This window comes from Lepidochelys olivacea (assembly GCF_965140295.1).
Source record: "Lepidochelys olivacea isolate rLepOli2 genome assembly, chromosome: 1".
NCBI classification, from domain to species: domain Eukaryota; kingdom Metazoa; phylum Chordata; order Testudines; family Cheloniidae; genus Lepidochelys; species Lepidochelys olivacea.
Window position 1 is genome coordinate 157498528 of NC_140411.1, and position 25165 is coordinate 157523692.

Consider the following 25165-nt stretch of genomic DNA (forward strand, 5'->3'; position numbering starts at 1 on the left):
ATGTTATATGCATTCCTGCTTATTTTGAAACACAGATTTCTGACTCATGGGTAACTTTGCATGCAAATTAGATGTGTAAATGCACTCTGTTTTTCGTACGCATGTAGATGACTGTTTTTTTTCAAACCTTAGCTAGAGGAGGGATGTTCTTGTGGTTAAGACACTGAACTGGGAGTAGGAAGACGTGGGTTTTGTTTCTAGCTCTATCATAGGCTTCTTGCCTAGAGCTGTATGAAATTTTTCAGGCAAAATTCTTTTTCACTGAAAAATGCAGGTTCAGGTTGACTGTGGCATTTTGTGAATTTGTATCAATTTTGGCAAATTGTTGTGGTGGAAACAAACAAGCCATTTCAGAAGTGCCAGAACTGTTCACGTAGATTTTTTCAGCCCAGAATCACAAGGTGATTTTGTTACCAGTCACCAAATGGCGGTGGTGCTCTTATACCCAGTGGTTAGGGCACTCACCTGGGATGTGGGAAATCCAAGTTCAAATCCCTGCTCTGGAGTAGGGACTTGAACCCTGGTCTCCCTCCTCCCATCTGAGTGTCCTAACCCCAGGTTATTGGCTATTCTGGCTATCCCAGGGGAATGCCCTAGCCAGAGAGAGCCACCCACACACTCAGACCTCTCCTTCCCTTCCCCCACTCTGTCTCTCCCTGAACAATTCCTGACAAGTTCTACGGCTTGTATTGGCAATTTGTGCAGGTGCTATGCTGTTCCTCCACATACCAGTGGCCGGCATCCAGCCCTCCTGCGGTGGGATCCGACATGGCTCAGGCCTTACCTATGTTTTGACCACGCCTACTGAACTGGACCCACTTATATAGGATAGGCATCCCCAGCCTCGTCTGAGAATCTTGCCTCAGGGCCTGCAGGGCTCCAGCTGGAGTGCGGGCATGGAGCTGCTCACTAGCCCTGGGGTGGCAGCAGTGCTTAGGCAACTTTGCAAATGCCAGCTGGTGAAAGCTTAGGCACAGATGGGCTTAGGTGGCAGCTGAGTTTTGAGACCATCAGTGGTGCCTAAATCAGGTGGATGTAGACACTTACTTCTCCTTATGGATCTGGCCCTAACTCTATAGATGCCTCATTTTCCCCTTTGGTAGAACTGAGATAATAATACTTCCTCACCGCGCACGGGTGTTGTGAGGACAAGTTAATCATCTATCTACACAACTGCCAAGGTACAAATGCCTTGAGTTAAACCAGAGGTGGCCACCCTGTGGCTCCGGAGCCACACATGGCTCTTCAGAGGTTAATAGGTGGCTCCTTGCGTAGGTGCTGTCTCCGAGGCTGGAGCTACAGATGCTAACTTTCCAGTGTGCTGTGGCGTGCTCACTGCTCAACCCCCTGCTCTGCCCCAGGCCCTGCCCCCACTCCACCCCTTCCCCCTAGACCCTTGCCCCTTCCCCTGAGCCTGCCATGCCCTCGCTCCTCCCCCCTCCCCACCAGAGCCTCCTGCGCACTGGAAAACAGCTGATTGATGTGGGAGGGAGAGAGGGGGAGGCGCTGATTGGCGGGGCTGCCAGTGGTTGGGAGGTGGCGGATGCGGGGCTGCTGACGTATTACTGGGGCTCTTTGGCAATGTTCATTGGTAAATTCTGGCTCCTTCTCGGGCTCAGGCTGGCCACCCCTGAATTGAACCATAATTTCCAAAGGAAAAGAGATTTTTCAATGCAAACATGAGGATTTAACTAAATGGAGATTTACCTGAAGCCAGATGGCGTCTGCCTTCAACAGAGTTGCAAGTGAAATACAAGTATTTTGACTGTTTTGAAAATTGTACTGGGATTGTATTGGGGGAAAAGTGAAAAATAAACATTAGGTGAATCAGATCTGAGGGCTTTTCTGTCTTAAAAAAATATATATATACAATTGTTAGAAAGAGGACTATGGTAATGCAACCTTAGGTGCCTTTTCGTTTGCGCCAGCAGCGTACCCACAGGGCAGTTAGACGGCAGGTCTTTGGTGTGCTCTGCAATTCACACCTGTGTCGTGCACTACAATGCAGTGTAGACACAGCCTTACATGCCAGTTACCATCGCGCAACCCAGCAAAGATTAAAAGTTGTGCTATGCACCTGGGAGTTAGAGAAATGAAGACATAAAAGAAACGGGAGCTTTCAGCTCTTTAATGCTATCTATTGCCTCTTTCCATCCCATATAACATCAAATTAATTGGCAATCATAATAGTAACATACTGATAGCAAACTGATCAGATAGTTCAAGTCAGAGAAGATAATTTTATGGCATTAATATAGCCCCGCAAGGACAGTATTAAATGTTTCCATTCATCTCATATTATTTGTATAGTCTTTATCAGCAGGGTCTGTGTTATCTGCCAGTATGCTACTCCACCTAGTAGTGACCAAGATGGCTTAGTATTTAATTTTTCTTTATGGCTACCATGGAAAATTCCTCTAAGACCAAAATGCATTAATAAGTTTTATTCATCTCTTAACACAGGTCATTCATGAAATGTTATAACACTTAAATAAAGACTTCACATCATACCAAACACACCAATGTGATAAGTGTGTCTGAGTCAGATGGAAACCCCGGGTGTGTTATGTTGCCTCTCTCTGTTATCCTACTAGAAAGCCAGGGCTTCTATGAATCCCCCTTTCATCTCCATCCTGCAACCTCCTCGCTTTCTGTGAGAGCTGAGCTGTGTACACAGCACTCCAGTCTTTCAGGAAAAGCTTTCTCTCAGCTGTTAGTATTTGTCACTGTATTTGCAGTCAGGGTAGCGGTAGGCAAAATGGGAATCGCAAGATTGCAAAGATTTCAAGAGCTCTATCAACTTTCCAGCGGCATCACTGACTTCCTGGTCTGCTCTGAAGCTGTCTGCACAGAGCCTTAGGAACCTGTCTATTTTCTCCTGAACAGGTTGGAGGAATTTTCCCTTTAGGAGCTTAGGCAGAAGCTCTTGACACACCATGACGAGGCTCTGCTTCTCTCTGACTGAATTACAGTTGGGAAATGCAGACTGGCAGTCCGAAGCCAAACAGCTAAATATGTCTTTATACTCTTGTTGCCCATCAGTCATCTGGAGACCTAATAAAGGCAATAAAAACATTTGTTAGAAATGTACAAATCTTTTATAATCATACATGTTTGCAATTTTGGTAAGAAAATGTCATTTAAAATAGTGTATACCTATGTGAATAATAACCTAGGTTAATTTAGCACCTTTCGTCCCAAAGCACTTTGTAGGCTGTATGTATAGGGTCATTTTCCACACTTCTGAAATGCATCTATGTCTCTGAAAGGATGAGGTGAAAAGAACTCAGTGCTACCCCGCCGTGTTTTATAGACGGGGGATAAGAATAATGCATTCGATTAAAATAGCAGAAGAACTCCGGTACAACATAAATACTGAGCTGAACTTTGAAGTTCCTATAGAAATTGCCACAAGTACTTAAGGCCTCAATTTTCCATTTCATCCAAAACCAGTAAGACTCAACAAGAGGTGACCTGGTTGGAAGTGGACCAATAATACAAAAGATACATAACTGAATGCTTCACTAGAAGATTTTCACAAAATCAGTATAGATTTGTGAATACTTGAGAATTATTCAGATGACTGCATAAACGGAATGAATTTTTTTAAGTGTGGGAAAAAAAGTGAAATGTGTTAAGTTTATTAGAGGAATGCTATTTGCCCAGCTCTAGTTTTGGTGCTGTATTACGTCACCGTTTGCTTGGTGAAAGGCAGAGCTTGAACTGAGGACAAACTGACAAAAAGGGGTTTTCCTTTGTTGTTAATTCTAAAGTCAATGGGATAAAATGGCCTGGAAGGATCTAAATATTTGCCCAAATATTTAAATCTCTGATAGGCCTGTAAAGTTTGTCTGCAACTTAATATTTTGTGATTCCAGTTTTTAAGGAAAGAAGTGGAAGCTGTTGAATATTAGCATTCAAATATTGCTGTGTCTACTGTTGCTAGTCACAGATATTACCAGTGTCTCGCTGTGTAGTGACAAAAACTGTTCCAATGCTCTTTAATCGTAGTGTTAGTCACAGCGCCATTTACAGTACCAGTGAAAGGTGTGTAACATTCTGAATACAGAACTAAGCATTGCAGGAGCTGGTTCTGTTTTTATTGGCAGTAAATATCTCCTCTTGAACTTTTAATTATCCAATTTACTGAGCAATTTTTGATGTTTTAAATAAAACTAGCATAGCAGGTGAAAGATTTTTTTTTTCCTCCTGCTTTGCTAAATCCTCCTATGACAGATGCTTATTCAGAGATCATACTGAGTACCTTCCTGCTTGTCAATGATTCCCAGTGTGCTGGCATCCCGGATGAACAGAAGCCCATTGTTAAAAATGCCAAATGTGCCAGCATCAACATGGACGAAATAAAAGAAATAGTTCATGTCATTATTCCTCATGGAATTGACAATAGAGAGGAGCTGGAAAGCCAGATCTGCTGCCACCTCAGGAGGAGAGCTGTAGAACTCCTTTAAAGGCCTTGTGCCTGCAGTGACAATGAGCCGGCCACAGGACCCCAAATACTTTGGAAATGGCCATCCCTCTGCTTCTGGGAAAATCTGTGGGAAGAGAAGAAAAATAATGGATCTAGTCACTGAAAATACTGAGGTGCGTATGTGGTGTTACACACATACAGAGTCTCCAGGAATAAATACGCAGTAAAGTAAGTGTGTGTGTGTGTGGGAGAGGGAGAGAGAGAGAGAGTTTGTATGGTTTCAGGTGGGTGGTGTGCATGAGAGAAGCCAGCGAATGGAAAATGAAAATGTTTTTGGGTGGTGCACTGTCTATTGCTACATTCTCAAGCTCTGCTGTGAGGGCTCTGATTGCATTACAGGATTATTGGATTCTTTAAGAAATTGTGTTCTAAACTCATGATTTTTATCAGGAATCTTGCAATTTTGGGGGTTTTCTTAAAGCCCCCAAATGGTGGAATTGTGTTACTACCTGAAAGTTGACTCACTTTTTATTTTTTTTAGAAACGTTTCTAGCCCTGATGGCAGCAATGAAATATCTCAAGACAACTAAAAATAGCCCTACATTTATTATTCTTAAATATCTCAAAAGCGTGAAGCCAGTGTAATGATATTTTGGGGAGAGGCGGGCCTGATTCTATATTTTTGAACATTTGTGATTGACAATACTGTGGTCTCATCATAGTGTTGCCAAGTTTTGTTATAATTAGTGTTTCTTCTTAAAATGCCAGCTCCTGGAGTCATGGGACGAGGTGAGGTCCGTTGGCTGTCACTTTTTAAAAATAGTTCCTAGCACTCGTGGTTTAATAGAAAAGCGTGAAAATATGACTCGAGTGCACGTTAAAGACTAAACACTGAGAAGCAAATAACAAGAACCCAAAATGTATTATTTTTTTAATCATGACTTTTGGGGCTGCCTAATGATTTTTGAATATGTGGCGTTTGGACGGCAATACCAGATATATGTCTGATACTACAATATATACTCTGCGCGTGCGTGCATGTGCACACATCCAATGCTCCTGAGATAAATAGCAATTGCAGCACTATTTGATAAACAGCGGAAGCCTGCAATATATTTATCATGCACCTTTGGCCATATTACTTCACCTCTGCCTGCTAATCCATCTTCCACCCCCAAGACAACTTCCACCATTCCAAAGCCCTGGGCTGTTTCAAACAGCTGCTCTTGTTCTTTTAAATCAATCTGCTGCAAAATCAGTCTGCTGCTGTTTTCCTGTTTTTCATCCCCCAGCGTGGAGTTACTCTCCTAAAATTACCTGAAACTGAGGCCCAGGGATGGGCATGGACCAGCTACTCATTTTTTTGTGTCATAAATGTAAAGTCTGAGATCTCATGACCCAGAAGTTTTATACCATTAGGAAAGGGAAACTCAGAATGCTCTGAAAAGGCCAAGGTAATGATCTACTTTAAAGTCATGACATTCTTAGGCACAGAAAAGTGATTTTTAGGTTATTTTTGGATGGCTCCTGCTGCGTCCCATGCAGTTGAAGCCATGGTAATTCAGGTAAGGGGCAGAAATAGTTAAGTTTTCAAAAATTCTCTAAACCATTTATAAAATACTTTCCTGTAGCATCCCCAGAATACATGGCTTTGTGATATAGCATAAAGATTCCGTCTGCATCCATGAGGATGGACTCCTCTCTCGCAAGCAATGCAGTTATCACACCACATCACATCAAGAGGGAATCTCTCTCTTTCTTAACCTCACAAAGCCAAAGGTTTTGGTTAGATGATTACTTTTCAAAAGTAACTTTCTTTTAGGCTCTCTAATGCATTCTGAAACAGGCACTGTAGAGACAGAACTTCTACTTTTGATTAAGCAGACGTCCTGGTATGCCAGTTCTGTGTTCCTGAGCATTATTAAAGGCGGCCATTCCCTTTGCTGGAAAAACATTTAGAAAATGAAATCAACCCAGAAAGATTTAATTTTTCTTTTGTCAAGTGTTTTTTTTTAGCTACTAAATTTTGAAGTGGACTAATGAGCTTTGTTGAGATAAAAGCTTACCCTAAATGCTCCCTAGTGTACACCGTCATAGTGAGCTAGCAGGCTAAGGTAAGCAGATCTCCATGATGACATAAGCGAAGTTTGCTGAGAATGTCAGAGATGATCTGAACAGAGGCCACTGGCAGAGTGAAGCATAAGACAAGTGTCTGCTAGTGACCAGGAGCCAGATTTCAAAAGAACTTGGCACCCACCCAACAGCTCCCAGGTGGCAGCAGAGTTTCAAAAGTGCCCAATATCTGGCACCTCCCACTGAGAGCAATAGGAGCAGATGGGTACTGAGCATATTTGAAAGTCTGGTCCTGGAGATCAGCCTCAAACCTGCAGTCTACCCAGATTCTAGAGGTCACTTCTGGGCATGAGTGAGAGCGTGGGACAATGCTGGCAGGGTGTATGGATCTGAGACGACTGACAAAGATGGGGAGTCAAAAAATAACTTGTCCTGGGAAGGGTGCTGTAGGAAAAAGGATAATATAGGGGTTGATATGAGTTGGCCATGAGAAGTAGGAAAGAAGTGGACAGTGCCGTGGAGAAGGATTAGAGGTTCCCTCTGAAATGGCTCTTAGGAAGAGGAAAAAGGATGATGCTAATCCAGTCAGCCCAAATGTAGCACCGGATTTTGGTTCAGTCCTAGTGTGTCTGATGCATGTAAAAAATGAATATTAATGCAGCATTAAGGTTGGGGAATAACATAGCAGAAATGCTCAACCATAACTCTGACCCCTTGTGCTGATCCATTAGTCTGGGTCTCTCTGTTTAGATGATAAATTATTTGTGATTCAATGCAATATATTAACAATACAAACGGAACCCACTGGAATTTTGTTGTTTCCTTGCATTCCAATCCACATAGGTTCTGATTGTTAGAGGTGTTGAGCCCCTGCAGCTTTCTCTGCCTTCAAAGGGAGCTTAAAGAGCTCCACGCCTACACAAATCGGGCACAGGTACTTCAGGGTTAGCTTAATTTCTAAGCCTCAGTGAGGTGCAAGGAACAGTAGTGGTCCATAAAGCTTAGCAGGATAGTGAAAGTACCTGCTGCATGTCCTGAGCAACTGGAGAACATCATACGCACTATCCACAGAAGGGCTTGAGATTGGTTTCAGGAAATTTCATCCTAGGGAGAGGCACCGTACCTGTAATAGGATGGGATGTGTATTCACTGACAGCGTGTAGAGGAGGCGTAGTTTGTCCCGGTCTGTGAGGTGACCCATGTAGATACTGCCAGCATCTGGCACCTCAGCATAGCGGCGTACTATTCTGTCTAAGAGCCGCTGGGAGGGACAGCGCAGCATTGGACTAGGTAGCCCCTGGTAGGAAAGAACGAAGGTACTTGGGATGACTATACTTGGCACCTGCAAGTTTGTATTAGGCTGAAATATGGTGATCTGCTCTACACGCTGTTTGAGAACTCTGCCAGCAGGTTTGTACCAGATCCCCATTACAGCTACCTTTTTATAAAGGGTTCCTCTCAATTACTGTTAGCAACATGGAGCAGTTTAGGGATATTCTACAGTAGACTCTTCTTTAAACCCTGAACTACCTTGGGTATAGTCCCATGTTTCAGACTTTCCCTAAAATATGTATTCATGCAGGTATCTCAAAATGGCACACTGTTTCTGAAACAACCAATCCAACCTGGAGGTCTCGCTCCTGTCTGCCTCTCTGTCAGTATATTGAACTAATTTTGCTTCTCTGGTCTGTGCCCCTCCATGCAAATCTCTGTAGTGGGTGGTGGTCATTCACTTGTACTCTCCATCTTTCTGGAGCCCTCTCCCTTGAGGGAGTCACTTCCTTCTTTCAAAGAGCATCTTCCAAGCACATCCCAGTTCACCTTAGCCTATGGCTGATCTTTTTCTATGATATTATTCAATAGGGATGCTAGATGAAATGTAAAAACTCCTATATACATATTGTATGTAGGTGCCTGTATAGGATGTATTCTCTTTCTGATGAGGTTTACATATAGGTTTAAATAATTTACATATAGGTTTAATGTCTTGCTTATACTTTCTTGTAGATACTAGCAACAAATGATTTTCAGGTTTATGGATTCATCACACAGTAAGTTGCATTTTCTATATTTGAATATCTGAGTTATGAAAGTGCATAAAAATCTGCAGCTGGTATAAATAGCAATGTTTATTTACACTGATGTACTTTGACATCGCTTAATTTTTAAAATACATGCACTTTACTTGGTCAGTTATGGAGAAATGACACAGAGAATTAATTCTCACAGTGTCTAAATGTTACAAGTCCTCTTACGTTTCTCTCTTCCAGAACAGCATTAACAAGAAGATATTTATTCTTTGTCTAACACAAAACTAAGCAGAAAAATGGCAATTCTGTCTTACAGTTCTCTGACATGTTATTGCTGACTGAGTCACTTTTCCTTTGGAAGAGGAGTGTGGGGGGGGGGAGGGAAGAGCCAAGCAGAATTGTGTTAAATGGTTGATAAGTGGTGACAAAGTTCTCTTGCAGCTGAGAGTGTATGTAAATATTTGCAGCCAAAGTTAGAAAGCCCTGCTGCCTACAGGAGTTTGTAATGCAAATGTCGAGACCCATAACTACATGCTGTAGGAGCAGAAATGGTGATACTTTAATGCAATTAAAAAAAATGTAATTTCCAACTTCATAGCTCATTCTATTATACAAAGTTGGTGAGGTGATCAACACTGTTCGCTTGCCATGGAATTATTTTGGGGATTTCCTAATTAAAACTGTGACAGGCACTTTTTCCAGTACAAAGATCAGAATGCTATGGCTGTGTCATTCACACTGTTCAGCAGGGAGCAGATAAGTGAATCCGAAATATAAGTCAGTGTGAACATGCAGGAGTATCCAATGTATGTTTGTCATTAATTTGGGAGCCAGAACACACCCAGTTGAGTTAAATGATCTTCAGACGGTGCTCATTCATACTTTCTGACCTGAGGCCAGTTCTATTTATGGCATGGAAACAGAATGAAGAGGAGTAAGGCTGGAAGCTGAATAGGTGAAGTCCCTGTTTCCCACATTTATATCGACAATTAATATAATTTCTTAATAACTTACCGAAGACCTCGGTCCAGCAAAGCACTATTCATGTAAATAGGCTCCATGAGCTTTGATAGGTGTACTCACATGCTGAAAGTTTAGCACATCTTAAGTGCTTCACTGGAGTGGGGCCAACATTTTTAGGGGGAAAGAACAGTGCCATCTCTGCGGCTGAAAAGAGAGCCAATTTAAAAATTAAAATCTAACCTTGTAAAATTGTCAGACAAAATCCACTGACTGGACACACACCTGAAGATCTTGCCATTCAAAGCACTGGAGATAACTGGTTTATCTACAGTATGTCTTAAGTCCCTTGCAATGTCTTCTCACCCTGGAAACTGAGGCTATGTCTACACTACAGCCTATGTTGGCATAACTTATGGCGCTTGGGGTGTGAAAAACCACCTCCCTGAGCGACAAAAGTTACGCTGACATAAGTGCTCCTGTGTACAGCAGTATATAGGCAGGAGAGCTTCTCCCACCGACACAGCTGCTGCTTCTTGTGGAGGTGGTTTTCTTGTGCCCATGGGAGAGCTCTCTCTTGTTGGCACCGAGCGTCTAAATGAGATGTTCTGCAGCTGTATTGCTGTACATATAGATATAGTCTTAGACATGCCAACTCATTTGACAACATGTTTGGCGCTGAGTCGCAATGCTTCTCATTTAGCTTGGTTTAAAAAAATCACATGTTTGTGTGTCTAACAATGGTCTGACCCAGCTATATCCACTTTCACTCAAACGGAATTTTTTCTAGTCCATAACGTGCAGCGGAAATACAAATTGGTGTGTGTGTGCTTATTTGTGCAAACACACTCAAAGCTCTTCCTGACATGGAAGAGACCTCTGCAGCACAACTGTCCTGTCTTTATACTACCACAATCGCAAAGTACTACCAAACAGTCAAGGAAGGGATAAACTCAATCCTGAATCCTTACTATCTGCGGTTCACGCTAAGGATTGACCGCTAGGTATATTATGTGAATTAATACAATTAGAAATGAATCCAGACTGCAAAAAATTTGAATCTGGATTTCAAACCACCCATAAGTTTTGGGTGTTTGAATCTGAGGGTTTGGTTCAGCCCATGACAGAGCTAGAGGTCTATTGCAAAAATCAGGATCTTGTTCCAGCTTCAGATTCCAGCATTATCCTTCTCCACTTCAAGTCCAGGCCTGTTCAGACCTGGAGGTCTGGTTCAGGCACATCTCTAGCAACAAGGCAATAAGTCAAAAGGAGATTGGTCTGGGAAATGGCTACGGCTCAAAAATACTTTCCTACAAAGGAGCAGGCATCAGATGAATGAAATACTTGCTGACATTTAATGAGCAAAGTGAGGCTTTAAATCTTGCTTCTCAGGGGCCAGATACCCAAAGGTGGTGGTTATGTGGTGGGAGCTGGACTATCAGCCTGATTAACAGCTTCACATTGTAACTTATATGTGCAAAATGGGCAAGCTGAAAAACTTGAGGGTTTTTTCTTGTACTTTGATATTGTTCACGTCTTTGTGCCTCAAGCCTTTCCTTAGCTGTTCTTCGTTGTTAGAATTAGAAATTTGCCCTGCAGGAGACCTCTGCTGAAACTAGCCTGCTTTTTTTATTGTTCACCTCACACCGGAAAACAAACCAGCAGCATATGATGTGAACTCTGACGCTGAAAGCGATGAACTCTGGAGCTTGAAACGCAGACAAAACAGCATGTCGCTATTACTACGGTGTAGGCTAATACGTGCAATGCCGTGATGCACACAAACACCGAGTTAAATCAAGGTTGTCTCTGGGGCAAGCATGATTTCAGTACTGAAGCATTTGTAGCTTGCAATAAAGATTTTCGCTGTGGCAGATGAAATAATCATTGTGGCAGGCAGCCCAATTGATAGTTGGGTCAGGCTGGTCAGTCAGTGAAAAGAATCAAAATGACAGGCCATGAAATAATGGTTTTCACAAGTATGTTAAGGTTTGTCATAATTTTCTGTTCTATAAAAGAAAATTACTTAAGCCCAGTAGTTTCTGTCAGATCTCTTATATATCTGAAGCTACAGGGAGGCTGGTGCAGCCACCAGCTTAGTGACCATAGTTTGATGGGAAATACTGCTACCTTGACTACATCAATAGAACCCTGATCATGACCAAAAATGCCAGTCACTGAATAGTTCTTGTATTAAGTGTTTTCAGTTGTTTATCATCTCATGAAACAAAGCATTCGCCCCAACATGGATTTGCACTGCAAATACCATACCACTGAAATCACAGCTCAGAGGGGACACACCTCTGGAACTCTTGCTGTTTAAATCTCAGGAGGGGTATCTGAGAGAGCTCCAACCTCCTGCAGCTGAACAGGTCAGAGAAATGCGCAGAAAACCCCTGTCATTCATTTTACAGTGGGACTAAACCAGAAAACTTGGCTCTGAATTTCAAACACCACACATTTCAGGGATGTTTGGTTCCAGGTTTTTGGTTCAGCCCATTATAAAGAGTGGCCATTTGCAAAATTTGGATCCACATGTGGATTTTAGGGGAGGTATTGGTTTGGGCCCACTTTTACTGAGAATTAAAAGTGAGGGGGAAAACAACTGCACTTCTAAATGGGACCAAGTTTATATTCCATTAAAACTCAGTGATATCAGTTTGTTATTCTGCTTCACTTTCAGATTCAAAGACCCATGCAGCTGTGAAAGCTGCAATCCTAGATCAGTGTGTAAGGTGTGTTTTGTTGATTGCAGAGTACTGTGCCCTGCTTTGCCCGATAGGACCAGAAAGGTTTGAAAACTTGTTGAAATGTGCTCACTGAGTTTGTTCTTGAGTTTGAATGATGCCCTGGCCTTGGCACCAGCAATTTGGTTCTCGGGCATGAGGGAGCCTACGTAAGTTCAGCATTCCCAAATGTGCACAGAGGAAATCCTAGACTATAGGAGAAAGTAGGCTGCAATGCTGGGGGTGGGGGTGGGGAGGAGGCCTCAAACAGAATTCACTGTGTATTGGGATTTTGCTTTGTGTGACGTGTGTTTGTGACACAGTCCAGCCCAACTGAAACTGGGTTTCAGAGAAACTGAGGCAGTGTGGGAGGAGCGAGGGGGCTTTATGTAGTGGCAAGGGCCTTTGATAAGACAGGGTCCCCAAGGAGAGGAGTAGGAGTTGGATAATGAAACATCTCTATAGCAGGTCTCAGGAAGAATTTCTCCATTTTGACACATACAGGTTTCCTGAGTTCAACAGATAGATATTTTAAGCACTTCCATTTGTTTGGCCATTGATTTAAAGTAATTCTGCCCCACTGTCATGACAGTGCCCAATTTTATACACAACCTCCCATGAAACTTGCTCACCAGACGGGTGTCACCAGCTTGCCCTGCTCTACTATTGGTTTTCCTACCTCGGCACCAGTAAAACACTCCACACTGCCATCTTGTGGAGAGAGAGTGCTTTAATGCACATGGGAAACAATTCAGGGCAGGATTTCAAAAGAGACATTCATGTAAAGCAGCTGATGAGAAAATGTGAATTTTAGATCAGGAATATTTTTGAACACTTGCTGTAACCTCCGGTTGCCTTTCCTTCTCCTCCTTTATACGACTATTAGACGAAGTACAATATATCTTCCAAAAAGTGAGTAGCCTTTTCCCAAAGAGATGTTCTGTTCTGTCCCAGGTTTATTTTATCTTCCAGCTCAAATGTGCTCATTTGTCTAGCTGCCGGCTCTGAGAGTCACACTGGGCTCCCTCCACCTTGCTGCCAGTAATAAAGGTTCTGCTGAACTTATTAGCCCCACAGTGACACCTGGGTAACTCTTGTGCTGTCAATGGTTTGCACAGGTGCCCCGATCGCAATTTAGTCAACCCTATTACCGATGATGCCTATGGATTTGCAGCTCACTCAGTCTGAGCTGTGCTTGCTCTGCAGGCTAGCAGGAGTAAAAAGCAGCAGAAACTCCTTATTGCTAGGAGTCAGCAGAGCTGAGTGAATGTGCCCAGGGAGCAGATCTGGTGGGTTACAGCTGACATTTTTGAGGTTCCTTTTCAAAGCAGATCCCCACTTTAGAGAGGTTTCAGAGTAACAGCCGTGTTAGTCTGTATTCGCAAAAAGAAAAGGAGTACTTGTGGCACCTTAGAGACTAACCAATTTATTTGAGCATGAGCTTTCGTGAGCTACAGCTCACTTCATCGGATGCATACCGTGGAAACTGCAGCAGACTTTATATACACACAGAGAATATGAAACAATACCTCCTCCCACCCCACTGTCCTGCTGGTAATAGCTTATCTAAAGTGATCATCAAGTTGGGCCATTTCCAGCACAAATCCAGGTTTTCTCGCCCTCCACCCCCCCACACAAATTCACTCTCCTGCTGGTGATAGCCACTTTAGAGAGTGATCTTTCTAGAACAAACACTCAGCTGAATGATCCTCCCTTCCATCCCAGCCACCAACCAGCTCCTTTCCCTCCTTTTTTAGCAGTCACTACAACCCTTTGCTCAGGGGGGTGGGCAGTGTTGGTCTCTTGTCTGAAAGCCATCCTCAGCAAAAGGCAGCACCCTGCCCCTTGGCTGGAGTGGGAACGGCGCCTTCCTCACACACTCTGCAGCAGGTGCTCAGAGCTCAGTGCTTCTCCAGACTTGGTCTGTTTAAAACCCGCTACCGCCTTTTCTGCTGCCTGGTTATCAGCTTGCACCATAGGCTTTTTATCTCTCTCGTCTCCTCCCTCTCCGTAGTGGCAGTAACCACCCGGCGGCTTCCCTGAAGCTGAGGCTGACACACCTGTCTCCCCTCGCTTACCCTGTGACATTTAAGGATTCCAATAAAAAGACCAGCAAACTTCCTCTTGCATGACACATGTTGCTATAGATGGCCTAGAGATTAAGAAATAGGAATCCTAGTCCGGAGCCTCTGGGCTCCTTCCAGGCCCATGAAGTGAGTCCTGCAGTGCCCTGGTGACAGGATGCATGTGCCCTGTCTCTGAGGGAATCTTGCGTGGCCCCTCAGTGTGGTGCTTCCTTTTCATGCACCCACAGTGTGCATTGGGATCAGCTGAGAAGGCAGGTGTTCCCTGGCCCTCTGGGAGGGAGGGAGGGAGTTAGTGGTGGTGACAGACAGAGAATGACAGAGAATGGTACTACCCTCACCCACCAAGGGCTGCTGCATGCTATAAATCCCCTCTCTAGGAGTGGGGGGAAGGCTAACCTTTCAGAGGAAAGAAACAACTGAAAAGTGCAGTTTTTAAAAAAGCCTAGTCATTTATCCAGTGACAAGGGGAACCGATAAATAATCATTGTAGCAGGGTTCAGTACTGGCAACTTTCTTAAAGCCCCAGCTCCTCAAGTCAAGTGATTACATGAGAATCTCAACTTTCATTCAAGAAAATAAAGTTTCTAGCCTTCATGGTTGCACAGAAAAGCTTAAAAATGTGCCCCTTAAATCTCAAACCTGGGGGGGAGGTTTAAAAAAACATTATTGATAATATTTATTTATTTTGAAATCTCAGGATTTTGGGGGGCTTGATTCATGATTTTTGAATGTATGAGGTTTGCCATATTGGGGTGTTCAACAAGTAGATGGCTCAGACAGCATCCCAGTTTGGATTACAGATCAAAGCTTGAACCTATTTCTCTAGGGGGTCATATCTGATCCCTGAATTAAAGTACCCCAACCAGTGGGAAGATTCAGATTTTGAGCCCTTGCAATTAGGTATGTTTGGATCTGGACTTTAGATTCTGCTCTATTATGGGCTAAGTCACAGCCTGGACAATAGAGACTTGTAAGATCAGCACGTTTCTTAAAAGTTTGCTGCACATCTGTTCCCTGCTCACTTTTCATAGTCCCAGGGTTGTCCCAACCCTCCTTCACTTTAAAAAGAATCCTAGTTTTAAAGTCCTAGGTTGGTTCATTCTACCTCTCTTCCCTGGGGTTTAATCTTGTTCTCTCCCGCCATTCTCCACCAGTACTTCCTGGCAATCATTTCCAGTGGGATGCTTCCTAAGGGGTTGACGGACCAGTAGCGATCAGCAGAGAAGGCAGAATGGAACTGAAGAAGCTTTGTAAAAAGCTGCCAGTTCTAGTCTTGATCATTACAAAAGAAAGTTAAAATAGACTGGTTTGGATATTAACCTCTGATTTCATTTTTATGTGAGAATCATCCATGTGGCGCTGAAGACACTTTCCCCCTCTTCTTGTGTCCCCACTACAGTGCTCTGAGAGTGTCAAAATCTTAATTCTTGTGGAGCCCTGCAAGCTTAGAGCTTAGGTAGCTCCAGTGAGTCACAGTCCTTGATTCTTTATGAAGTTTAAAAAATAAATGAAGCAATCAGAGATTCCCCCAGACTCTGTTACAGGAGGTAACTGCAGTAGCTGCCAAATCGGTGTGCTCCTCATTAACAGGACCTTGCCTACTCACCTGCACGAGGTCTGGTGTGAGGCGCTTTGCTTTCAGCCACTTTTGGAATCTCTCCGTCTTCCTCAAGACACGCTCGATGCTGCAGGTCTTCGTCTTGGAAAGGGAAGCACAGATTCTCTTGTCAGCTTGGTCATGCTGGTATTTGGTGGTTAACCTGGAGATCTCAACCAGCCGCCAGCTTTTGGCATCATCTGTGTAGTTCCCAGAGTAACTGGGAAAGTAGTTGGGAGGCAGTTTTAAATGAGAAGCGAGCCAGTTGTCAAACCTGCCAAAGCAAAGCAAGTTCCCAGAGGAGATTCTGTTAATAAGCCACATGGACAATTCAAGCACAATTGCCGGTTTTCTTATTTAAACTCCAGGGGCTAGAAAAAGGATTTGATCATTTCTAAAATGTTTCAAATTACGTAAATTTGTGTGTGTGCATGTGTGTTGTGTTTTGTTGAACAACAAAATCTCAACCCAGTAGCCTTGTACTTAGAAACAGCCCTACGCTAACAAAAGTGTGCACGTTCAATGGAGGAAAAACACTTTTGGTAACTAAGCAGATTCCCATTTCGTGCTTACAGCTGGTAGTCACAAACAGTGGAGGAACATGAGAGTTGTTATAGTGCTAGGCATTGGGTAGTAGCCCTTTAAATAGTTTAGGAGCACTCTAGTAGCCACCCTGTCCTGTAATGCAGAAGCCACCAGAGCCCTAGGAGTACATATTTAGCTAGGCCAGGTATGCTTTTGTGTAGTTAGTAAACACTGTTATTCGGAACCCAGCTGGGTCCTTGTAGTTTCAGCGTCTCGTAATGCTGTGCTGAGAACAAAGATGCTACAGTTACAAACGATTAAAAGGTTTAAAGCACCCAAGGATTATGCAGTACCACAGTGTATGGTGCTGCTGTGGAAAACAAAAGGAAAACTCTAGAGTCTCAAGGTAGCTGTGGAAGAACACGTAGGTCTGTAAGTCTCTGTCACTCTGTCCAATGGTGTTGGTCCCAGGGATATGAGAGAGACAAGGCGGGTGAGGTAATACCTGTTACTGGACCAACTTCTGTTGGTGAGAGAGACAGGGTTTGAGCTGACACAGAGCTCGTCTTCAGGGCTGGCCCAGATCTCTATTATCCCCTCCATTAAAACTGTTCTACAGGAACTTTAATTTGAGCTGCAAAGGCAGCATGGACCTTTCTTTAATATCTCATTGGAAGGATTCAGTGTATCAGCCCCTTGTCGTATTGCACTTTGGGGCCAAACTTTCAAAGATGTGTACCCCAGTGCCATGGGTGATGTGTAAGTCTTCTGTTGCACACAGCTAGTTAGACCCCTTACTAGTGGTGTGTGTGTGTGTACGCAAATATCTGATTTACATGTCTAATTGTGTTATGTGCATTATTAAGCCCCATATATCTTTGATGTCAGCTTTGGGTATGAACCCAAATCTGAGTTTATGTTGTGAACACACAATCACTTGTCCACGAATCAGGAGTATTGCCAGTTAAATGCTTTTTTGTGGACTTCCTGCATTATCACTGCATCATCAATGTCTCGCTGTTGTCTCATCACTACAATTCCTAGGATAGTAGTGGTTGTCACTGCTGGTAGCAGAATGGATATGTCCCAGTTCCATTCCAGATATTCCTACAGTTGTGATACCATAATGATTGGCCATGCTGCAGAGGGTGGTGATTTTGTAAAGTGAACAAATACCCGCCGAGGACTGAACTGTGTTTTTCCACCCAGAAGAAAAGTGCATTAAACAGCATCAATTAGTTCCTATTTGAATTGCTAATTAACTTTCTTTGCGCCCCTGTTTTTTTCCCTCCAAATCACTGTGACTGTGTGTATGAAAACGGATAGTGCAGAGGATTCCCCAGCGGCCGTGAGCCATGCTGTGCAGGGTGGAGGGAACAAAATCTGCAGCAAATGCCATGGTGAGGTGCTCTAGATGGAGAAAAGGACTAGGTAGCAGAGCTGGTCAAAACTCCGTTTCTGTTGTGTGGGAAATTGACATTTTGACCTTTTCTTTTCATCCTGAAATGGAAAGAAAAAGTCAAAATTTTCCACAAAAAACATTCTGAAATGTTGGGTTGGAAATACAGAAATGTCCTTATTGAAATCACCCGGTGAAGCATGCCTGACCACATGGCATCACTGTTCGTTTACGCATGGTCGAAGCATTTCATTTTTACTATTCTTCTGTGAGTTTTTTTATTTTTGCTGAATGAGTGTTTTCCGATGGAAACCTGTTCCATTGAAAAATTCCAGCCAGCTCTATTCTACTCCCTGCTCTGGGTAGCTGGTTTTCTGCCTTGAGCCTATGGGTTACCCAAGAAAAATGGACAGCCAGAATAAGGCGGAGCCATGGTAAATGGCTGGCTTCACCAACCTCAAATGAGGAAAACCTTCTGAAAAATTAACATTGCTTTGGACAGAATTAACACATACTGAGCCCTGGAAGTCTCCTCCTCAGCAGTACAGGGCACAGCTGGAGTCTGGCGGCCTCTGACACCATGGCTACTGGTCCTGCTGTGCTCTCATAGCTAGGGCGGGGTGCCTCATGGGAGCGCAAAGGGGAATCCTTTCACAAAGTTGGACAGGAGTTGGAGGACTGGGTGCCTGACCTCCCCACTTCTTTGGGGGCAGGGAAGTGGGGGGAAATGTTCTGGGTATTCAGCTTCAGTGTAGCTATGGAGATTTTTCACTAATTTGTTCCCCTCCACACAATATTGCACAGGAGGGGAGCATATGGGCCGTGTAATTAGATTCTGAAGATTTTTATTCTATCAGCCCCCTCAGCCCTGCCCACACACATATTTTATATGTAATAATTTAGGGGCACAGCTGAATATTTTGCAAGTAACACACTTGAATAATGTGGCGTGAACGCTAACTTTTTGCTAGCCTAATGTCAAACATGCAGTGCCAATAAAAATTTCCTAATTATAATCATCCCTGAGAGCATTGGAAAGCATTTCCTAATTGCACCTCCACATAAGTTAAAGTTCATAATTTGAAGCTAAAATAGGATTGGCAAGAGTCTCCATTGGGGGTTGGGTGAAATAGATGAAATGAAGTTAACAAAATACAGTAAGTTTGAAAGCTACAGCGGAAACCTTTTTGACTTTCAGTCAGGAAAACAGCACAGAGAAATAATGAGGGAATTAATTAGCTTGCCTCTGCTGTAGGATCCGACTTCAAATATTAGTATATTTAATCCATTCCTGGTTGGTGATTTCTAGAGCTGAGAGAATAATTTGCCTCATAAAGAATTACACCAGAATATTAGCCTTTTTCTCCAGTAAAATTCCTTCATTTTATTTGTTTCAAGCAGTATCATCATCCCTCCCTGCCCCTGCAAAAATAAAGTTTTGCTTTTGTACAAACTTTCATAAGAACTCATTTAAGTTGAGAACATAGGTAGGGTAGAAGGGAGCACAAGGGTGATCTAGTCTAACCCCATGCCAAGATGCAGGATTTGTTGGGTCTAAACCATCCAAGACAGATGACTTTCCCTATCCTGCCTCCTTTTGAAAACCTCCAGTGAAGGAGCTTCCACAAGCTCCCTAGGCAGTCTGTTCCATTGGCCTACTGTTCTGACAGTTAGGAAGTTTTTCCTGAGATTCAATCTAAATCTGCTATGCTGTAGTTTGAACCCACTGCCTCTTGTCCTGTCCTCTGTGGCAAGAGAGAACAACTTTTCTCCATCTTTTTTATGGCAGCCTTTCAAGCATTTGAAGACTGCTATCATGTCCCTTCCTTAATCCCCTCTTTTCCAAACTGAAGATACCCAGTTCCTTCAGCCTTTGCTCACATGGCTTGCATTCCATCCCTTGGATCATCTTTGTCTTTTACCTCTGGATCCTTTCCCGTTTCTCTACATCCTTTCTATATATTGGTGACCAAAATTAGATCCAGCACTCCAGCTGAGGCCTAACCAGTGCCGAGTAGAGCGGTACTATCACCGTTCATGACTTGCATGCTATGCCTCTGTTAATGCAACCTAAAACTGCATTTGCTTTTTTTTGCAACAGCATCACATTACGGACTCATGTTGAGGTTGTGATCCACCACAACTCCCAGATCCTTCTCCAAGTCAGTTATCCCCCATTCTGTCTTTGTGCATTTGGTTTTTCGTCCCTAAATGTAGCACCTTACATTTGTCTTTGTTGAATTTCATTGTTTTCTATAGCCCAGTTCTCCAATTTATCAACATCCCTCTGAATTTTAGCTCTATCCTTCAGAGTGTTGGCAACTTCTTCCCCCGTCCCACAGCTTTGCGTCTTCTGCAAATTTGATCAGTGTGCTCTCTATTCCTACATCCAGGTCATTAATAAAAACGTTAAAGAACACCAGACTCAGAACAAATCCCTGTGGGACCTCACTTGAGACCTCCCTCCAATCTGACATCATTCCATTAATAGTTACTCTTTGTTTGTGGTTGTTTAAACCAATTATGTATCCACTTAACAGTAGTTCCGCTGAGCCCGCACTTCTCCAGCTCGCTTATCAGAATGTCATGTGGGACTCCATCAAAAGCCTTGCTTAAGTTCAGGTATGTTATGTTATTGCATGCCCCCTCTCCAAAAAACCAGTTACCCTGTTGAAAAAGGAAATCAAGCTGGCTTGTTCTTAGTAAATCCATGCTAGCTGCTAGTGATTACCCCTTCATCCTCCAGGTACTTGCACACTGAATATCTTGTACATTGCTCTAGTAGCTTCCTGGCTATTGAAATCTGGCTGACTGGTTTATAGTTTCTGGCTCCTCCTTTCCCCCCTTTTTAAAGATGGGCACTATGTTAGCCCTTCTCCAGTCTTCTGGGACCTCTCCTGTCATCCATGATTTTAAATTATTATTGACAGTGGCTATGAGATTTCTTCAGCTAGTTCCTTCAGTACTCTTGGGTAAGTAGAATTAGGCCCCCCAGACTTGAATTCATTCAAATTGGTCAGAAGATCTCTGACGTGTTCTTACTTATCTCAATCTGCAACCTTTCCCCTTTATTATCTATAGTAACTAGATGAGTCATCTGGTCACATGTTTTTTTGTAAGAAGACTGAAGCAAAGTAGGTATTGAGCAGCTCTGCCTTCCTATCATCTTCCGTTACCAGCTCACCTTCTCCACTGAGCAGCAGACCCACACCATCCCTGATCTTTCTTTTTTGTCTGATGTATTTGAAGGACTCCTTCTTGTCTCTAACATTCCTGGCCAACGGTAACTCATGCTTTGCCTTGGTTTTCCTGATTTTGTCCCTACATGCTCATGCTATTCCCATGTATACTTCCTTGGTGACATTCCCTGTATCTGGCCTGCCTTGTCAAATGTCATGGCTTACACAATCATGAGCCTTTTCCTCATAGTTCCTCAGCTGTGGTTAGTTAACACAAGATTCTAACCAAAGGCATGCTTAGAAAGGTTAGCATTAGAGGTGGAGTTTGGCTGGAACTTGAGTGTTCTAAACTCTTATGCTTGTAGGACTTGAGGTTCAGGGAAATGTGGAGTCTAAACTTGGTCTATGTTAGGGATTTTTGTCAAATATGAAATCAAATCTACATCTGTACCTCAAATCCCCAATCAATATGCAGCCCCATTGTGCGAGGTGCTGCACAAACACAGAAGGACATAAGCCCTGCCTCAGACAGTATGCAATGCAGGCTAACACAGCCACAATTGGCAGTAATTTTTAAAAATTTTTGAGCACAGGTGTGCTTTGTGATTTGAATAATTCAAATATGCGTGTGCATTGGACCTGGTGCCCAAAGGATCATACAGCTATAGTCAAACGGCTGCCTCTTCAACTGAGCAATATACAGGCGCATGAAGTCCAATACTGATCATTAGTTTGAGTATGAATGAATGAAAGGTTCCTCAGCAAATCTTAAGGCATAGTAACACAATTCTGGGGAATCTGACTTTGTTTTAAGTACTCCTGTATTTGACATCATATATAGCTAGCACACTGATGGCATAATGTACTTTCCAGTTATAAAGTTTCATCAGTGCATGGGGCCACAATAATAACGTGCTTTTCTATAATGCCTTTCTGCTGAGGATCTGAACGTGCTTTTCAAACTAATTAAGCCTTTCAACATACCTGGCAGGCAGGGATTAGTACCTTCATTACAGACCGATACATTTAGGCAAAGCTAGGTTAAGTGACTAGCACAAGACCAAGCCGTGAGTCAGTAGCAGTGCCGGAAAGAAAACTCAGGCATCCTGTTTCCCATCCTCACACACAGATCACATTTCCTTGATGGTTAATCCAGCATGCGGGCAGGCAGGAGCTCCCCAGACTGATGGAAAAAATGAACTAAGCATGCTGTAACTGAAATACATACATTGCTTAGCTGATGATGCTGTATAACTTATATGTGAGGGTTGGGGGGAGATTTTCAAAAGCACCTAGAAGATTTAGGAGCACAAGTCCCATGGACAGTCTCCCCCTATTTCTCTTAAGAATAGCATTCCTGTGTTGGGAATTAGTTACAGGACTAGATTGCAGCTAGTTGTTCAAAAAACCTTGTGGCTAGGAAGCCAAGTGGAGAGGCAGTGTTAACCACTGCAGGAAAAAATAATGTTTAAAGCTAATCAGAGTTTTACATTTAAATGTTTGTTCTTTTCAAAATGCTCCCAGCACAGACATGTCTTGTTACCACTTTGCAGCACTGAATTGAACAAACTGTAACTACCCCAGAGAATTTAGTCATTTTTGCTTCACTACTTTTAACGAGACAAATCCCCACTTGGCAAGCCAGCAACGAACTCCTCCTTTAAAGAACATGCACCACGCTACTTGTAGATTTACAGAGGGCTCATAGGAGAAGAGCTCTGACATTATGGAGCCTCTGCATAGTTCTCAAAGGCAAAGTGGATAGTGAAAATGCCAGTTACAACTCTGCTTAGGCGCCTCTGTGCTAGACTTTTCAGGAGGAAAGGGTGTAAGCACATTGCCAGTCCTCTACTCCTATTACTGTGAATAACCCAGAGGAGTAAAGGAAATGTGTAGAACTTCTTTGGCAGGCTACACAGCTGAGCAATCTTGTACTAAGGTATCAGCTGGGCTGTCACACAAATATCTAGAGTTTATGCATGCTTAACCTGCTACAGGCAGTGCTGGTCTTAAAAGGGGTGCATGGGAAACCGTTCTGGCCCCTCATGCCAACATTCTCTGTCTCCTGGGGTTGTGGAGGGGTGATTACTAATACTCCCACCCCAATGGCTGCAGAGTGCCAATGTTATTACTAGCCCATAGATTTAGAGTGTGGGTGCTGGTGGTGGCCTGTGAGCTGCAGGCAGTCAGACTAGATGATCCGGTGGTTCCTTCCAGCCTTAAACGCCATGCCTGTATGTGTGGAAGAGGCAGAACAGTCTCCGTGTGCTCATCCAGCCTTGGCACCGGATTAATTGTCTGTGCACCTGAAGGTTAGAGTGCTCCTCGTACGTTTTAAGACTGCTGTTATCCTAGGGGCCAGATCCTCAGCTGATGAAAATCACTGTTACTTAATTGAAATCCGTGTGGCTATGCTGATTTATACCAGCTGTGGATCTAGCCATATGCTTTTTGGGGCAGGGACTGGACTTCATTTGTCAACTGCCTACCACAATGGGGCACAGTCCTTGCTGGGGCTGCTCTGCCCTACTTTAGTACAAATAATTGGACAATAAGGCTCCTTTCTGCTACTCTTACATTGAGTAGTACCTTATTCTGCTTGTGGTCCCATTGACTTGCTGGGTTAGGGGCTAGTCAATGTAGGAATGCCAGAATGATTAGGATTGTAAGCTCTTCAGGGCAGGGACCATCTTTTTGTGTGTGTTCGAACAGCACCTTTCACAGTGAGGCCTTTCACCATTACCACAGGGCAAATAATAATCATCGATGATCCTATAGTATTGCTAAGCCTGTCTGAGAAAAATCTTTATGGTTTTACTATAGCACATTTTATATAATAGCTTAAAGATAAAAACAGTAATTTGTCTAGCATTACTACACTTATATTACTGTATTAAAACTACAATTTTACTACAATAATTTCCTCCACGCCTGGGGCTCTTAGATCTATAAAAGAAAGAGTGCTTATAAATCATAATAAAAACAATAAACCTTTCCCCTGTAAATCTCCATTTTTTTCCCTCCTCCTCTACCATAGTAACATTTTTTCCTAGTGTCATATGGTGTGTTATGCTTTTGAGTCTGAAAATTGAAAGATCAATCTAATAACTGCTTGGGTGCATGTTTAATTCATCTAGACATATGTGTAATATCTGCAGTTGTCCTCAAGTTCTTAATGAAAACTCCAGATGCAATTGGCCCTTTGTATCTGATGTGCAAAAGTACCTGTTGTCTTCGTGCTTGCAGATTTATATCTTGGTTGAACTTAACTAACAGGTGCATGAAATTCTACATAATTCATGTGGTACATATGGTGCTAACATTTCAAAAATGTAGCTCTTAATGTTTATGCCATGTTTACAGTGACTCAATTCAGTCTATCAGTAGCTTAAATTTGTAAAGACAAATTCTCTTTGGTCAGTTGCTTAGCAGAAAATAATTCCATAGACAGCTAAGTAAACTGGCATACTGTTTCTCTCCCCCCCACCCCACTATTCTCTTGAATTGATTCAATGCCAACTTATCAGCAGAAAGTTAATGTTTAAAAATGTAACTTACTTTACTTTAAAAATCATATTCAGGGCTCAAATTTGGTGGTGATTTTGTCGTCTTAAAAATACTAATCTACATTATTTATAACAACTTGACACTAATGGAAACCTGGGGATAAGTTACATTTTGAGTTCTTTTTCACTAAAGTACTTGGAAGTGTTAACAGTCACTTTTCATGTTACTATGCAGAATGTTTTCAAAATTATTGTGCTGAGTTTCTGACCTTATTTCTTCTTTAAAGAATTTCTTGCAAATCGATGTTCCAATGCAGGCATTACATTTATCGAGTCCCAGGAAAGTCCGTCCAAAACTGTAGCTGGCTTTGACGTGGGGTACAGAAGAAGGAAAAACTGTTGCTTCTAAGAAAGGACTGCAGCTCAGGGTCAAAAACTGAAGCAGTTTCAATAAACCGAGAACATTAGAGCAAAGGTAATACATCCAGAGCCCCATCTGTGGTACCTGCAAGCTCTGCCTTTTTTGGATGCTATCCTACCCTTCGCTCTTTGTGCTTTAGATGATCTCAGTTTGCAATTGAGAGTCCCTAAACACTGAGAGAGGGTCTTGATCCATGAAAGCCAGAAACTGTCCGCATCCTGCCAGCTGGTTGA

General features: G+C 42.9%; 1 protein-coding gene across 2 annotated transcripts; it reads right to left on the minus strand.

Moving 5' to 3' along the window:
- Positions 1-2114: 2114 nt before the first annotated feature.
- DIPK2B (divergent protein kinase domain 2B) lies at positions 2115-25165 on the minus strand. Of its 2 annotated transcripts, XM_084637520.1 has the most exons (5): positions 24781-25165; positions 15912-16176; positions 7626-7799; positions 4265-4553; positions 2115-3054 (listed from the first exon to the last, which is right to left on the minus strand). In XM_084637520.1, exons 1-5 carry the CDS (start codon positions 25005-25007, stop codon positions 2714-2716), a joined length of 1296 nt encoding a protein of 431 aa, XP_084493646.1. In that variant the 5' UTR covers positions 25008-25165; the 3' UTR covers positions 2115-2713. The 2 variants fall into 2 exon arrangements, with proteins under 2 accessions (XP_084493646.1, XP_084493647.1); XM_084637521.1 differs by lacking the exon at positions 7626-7799.

Bases quoted from the DNA above. Each gene is read 5' to 3' on its own strand.
- DIPK2B (XM_084637520.1), bottom strand. From the start codon at position 25,007: ATGGGGCTCTGGATGTATTACCTTTGCTCTAATGTTCTCGGTTTATTG. The intron at 16,177-24,780 runs GTCAGAAACTCA...TTGCTTTGGCAG, and splicing joins TTCTTTAAAGAAGAAATAAG to GTTTGACAACTGGCTCGCTT. The intron at 4,554-7,625 runs GTACGGTGCCTC...CTCTTCCCACAG, and splicing joins CACATCCCATCCTATTACAG to ATTTTCCCAGAAGCAGAGGG.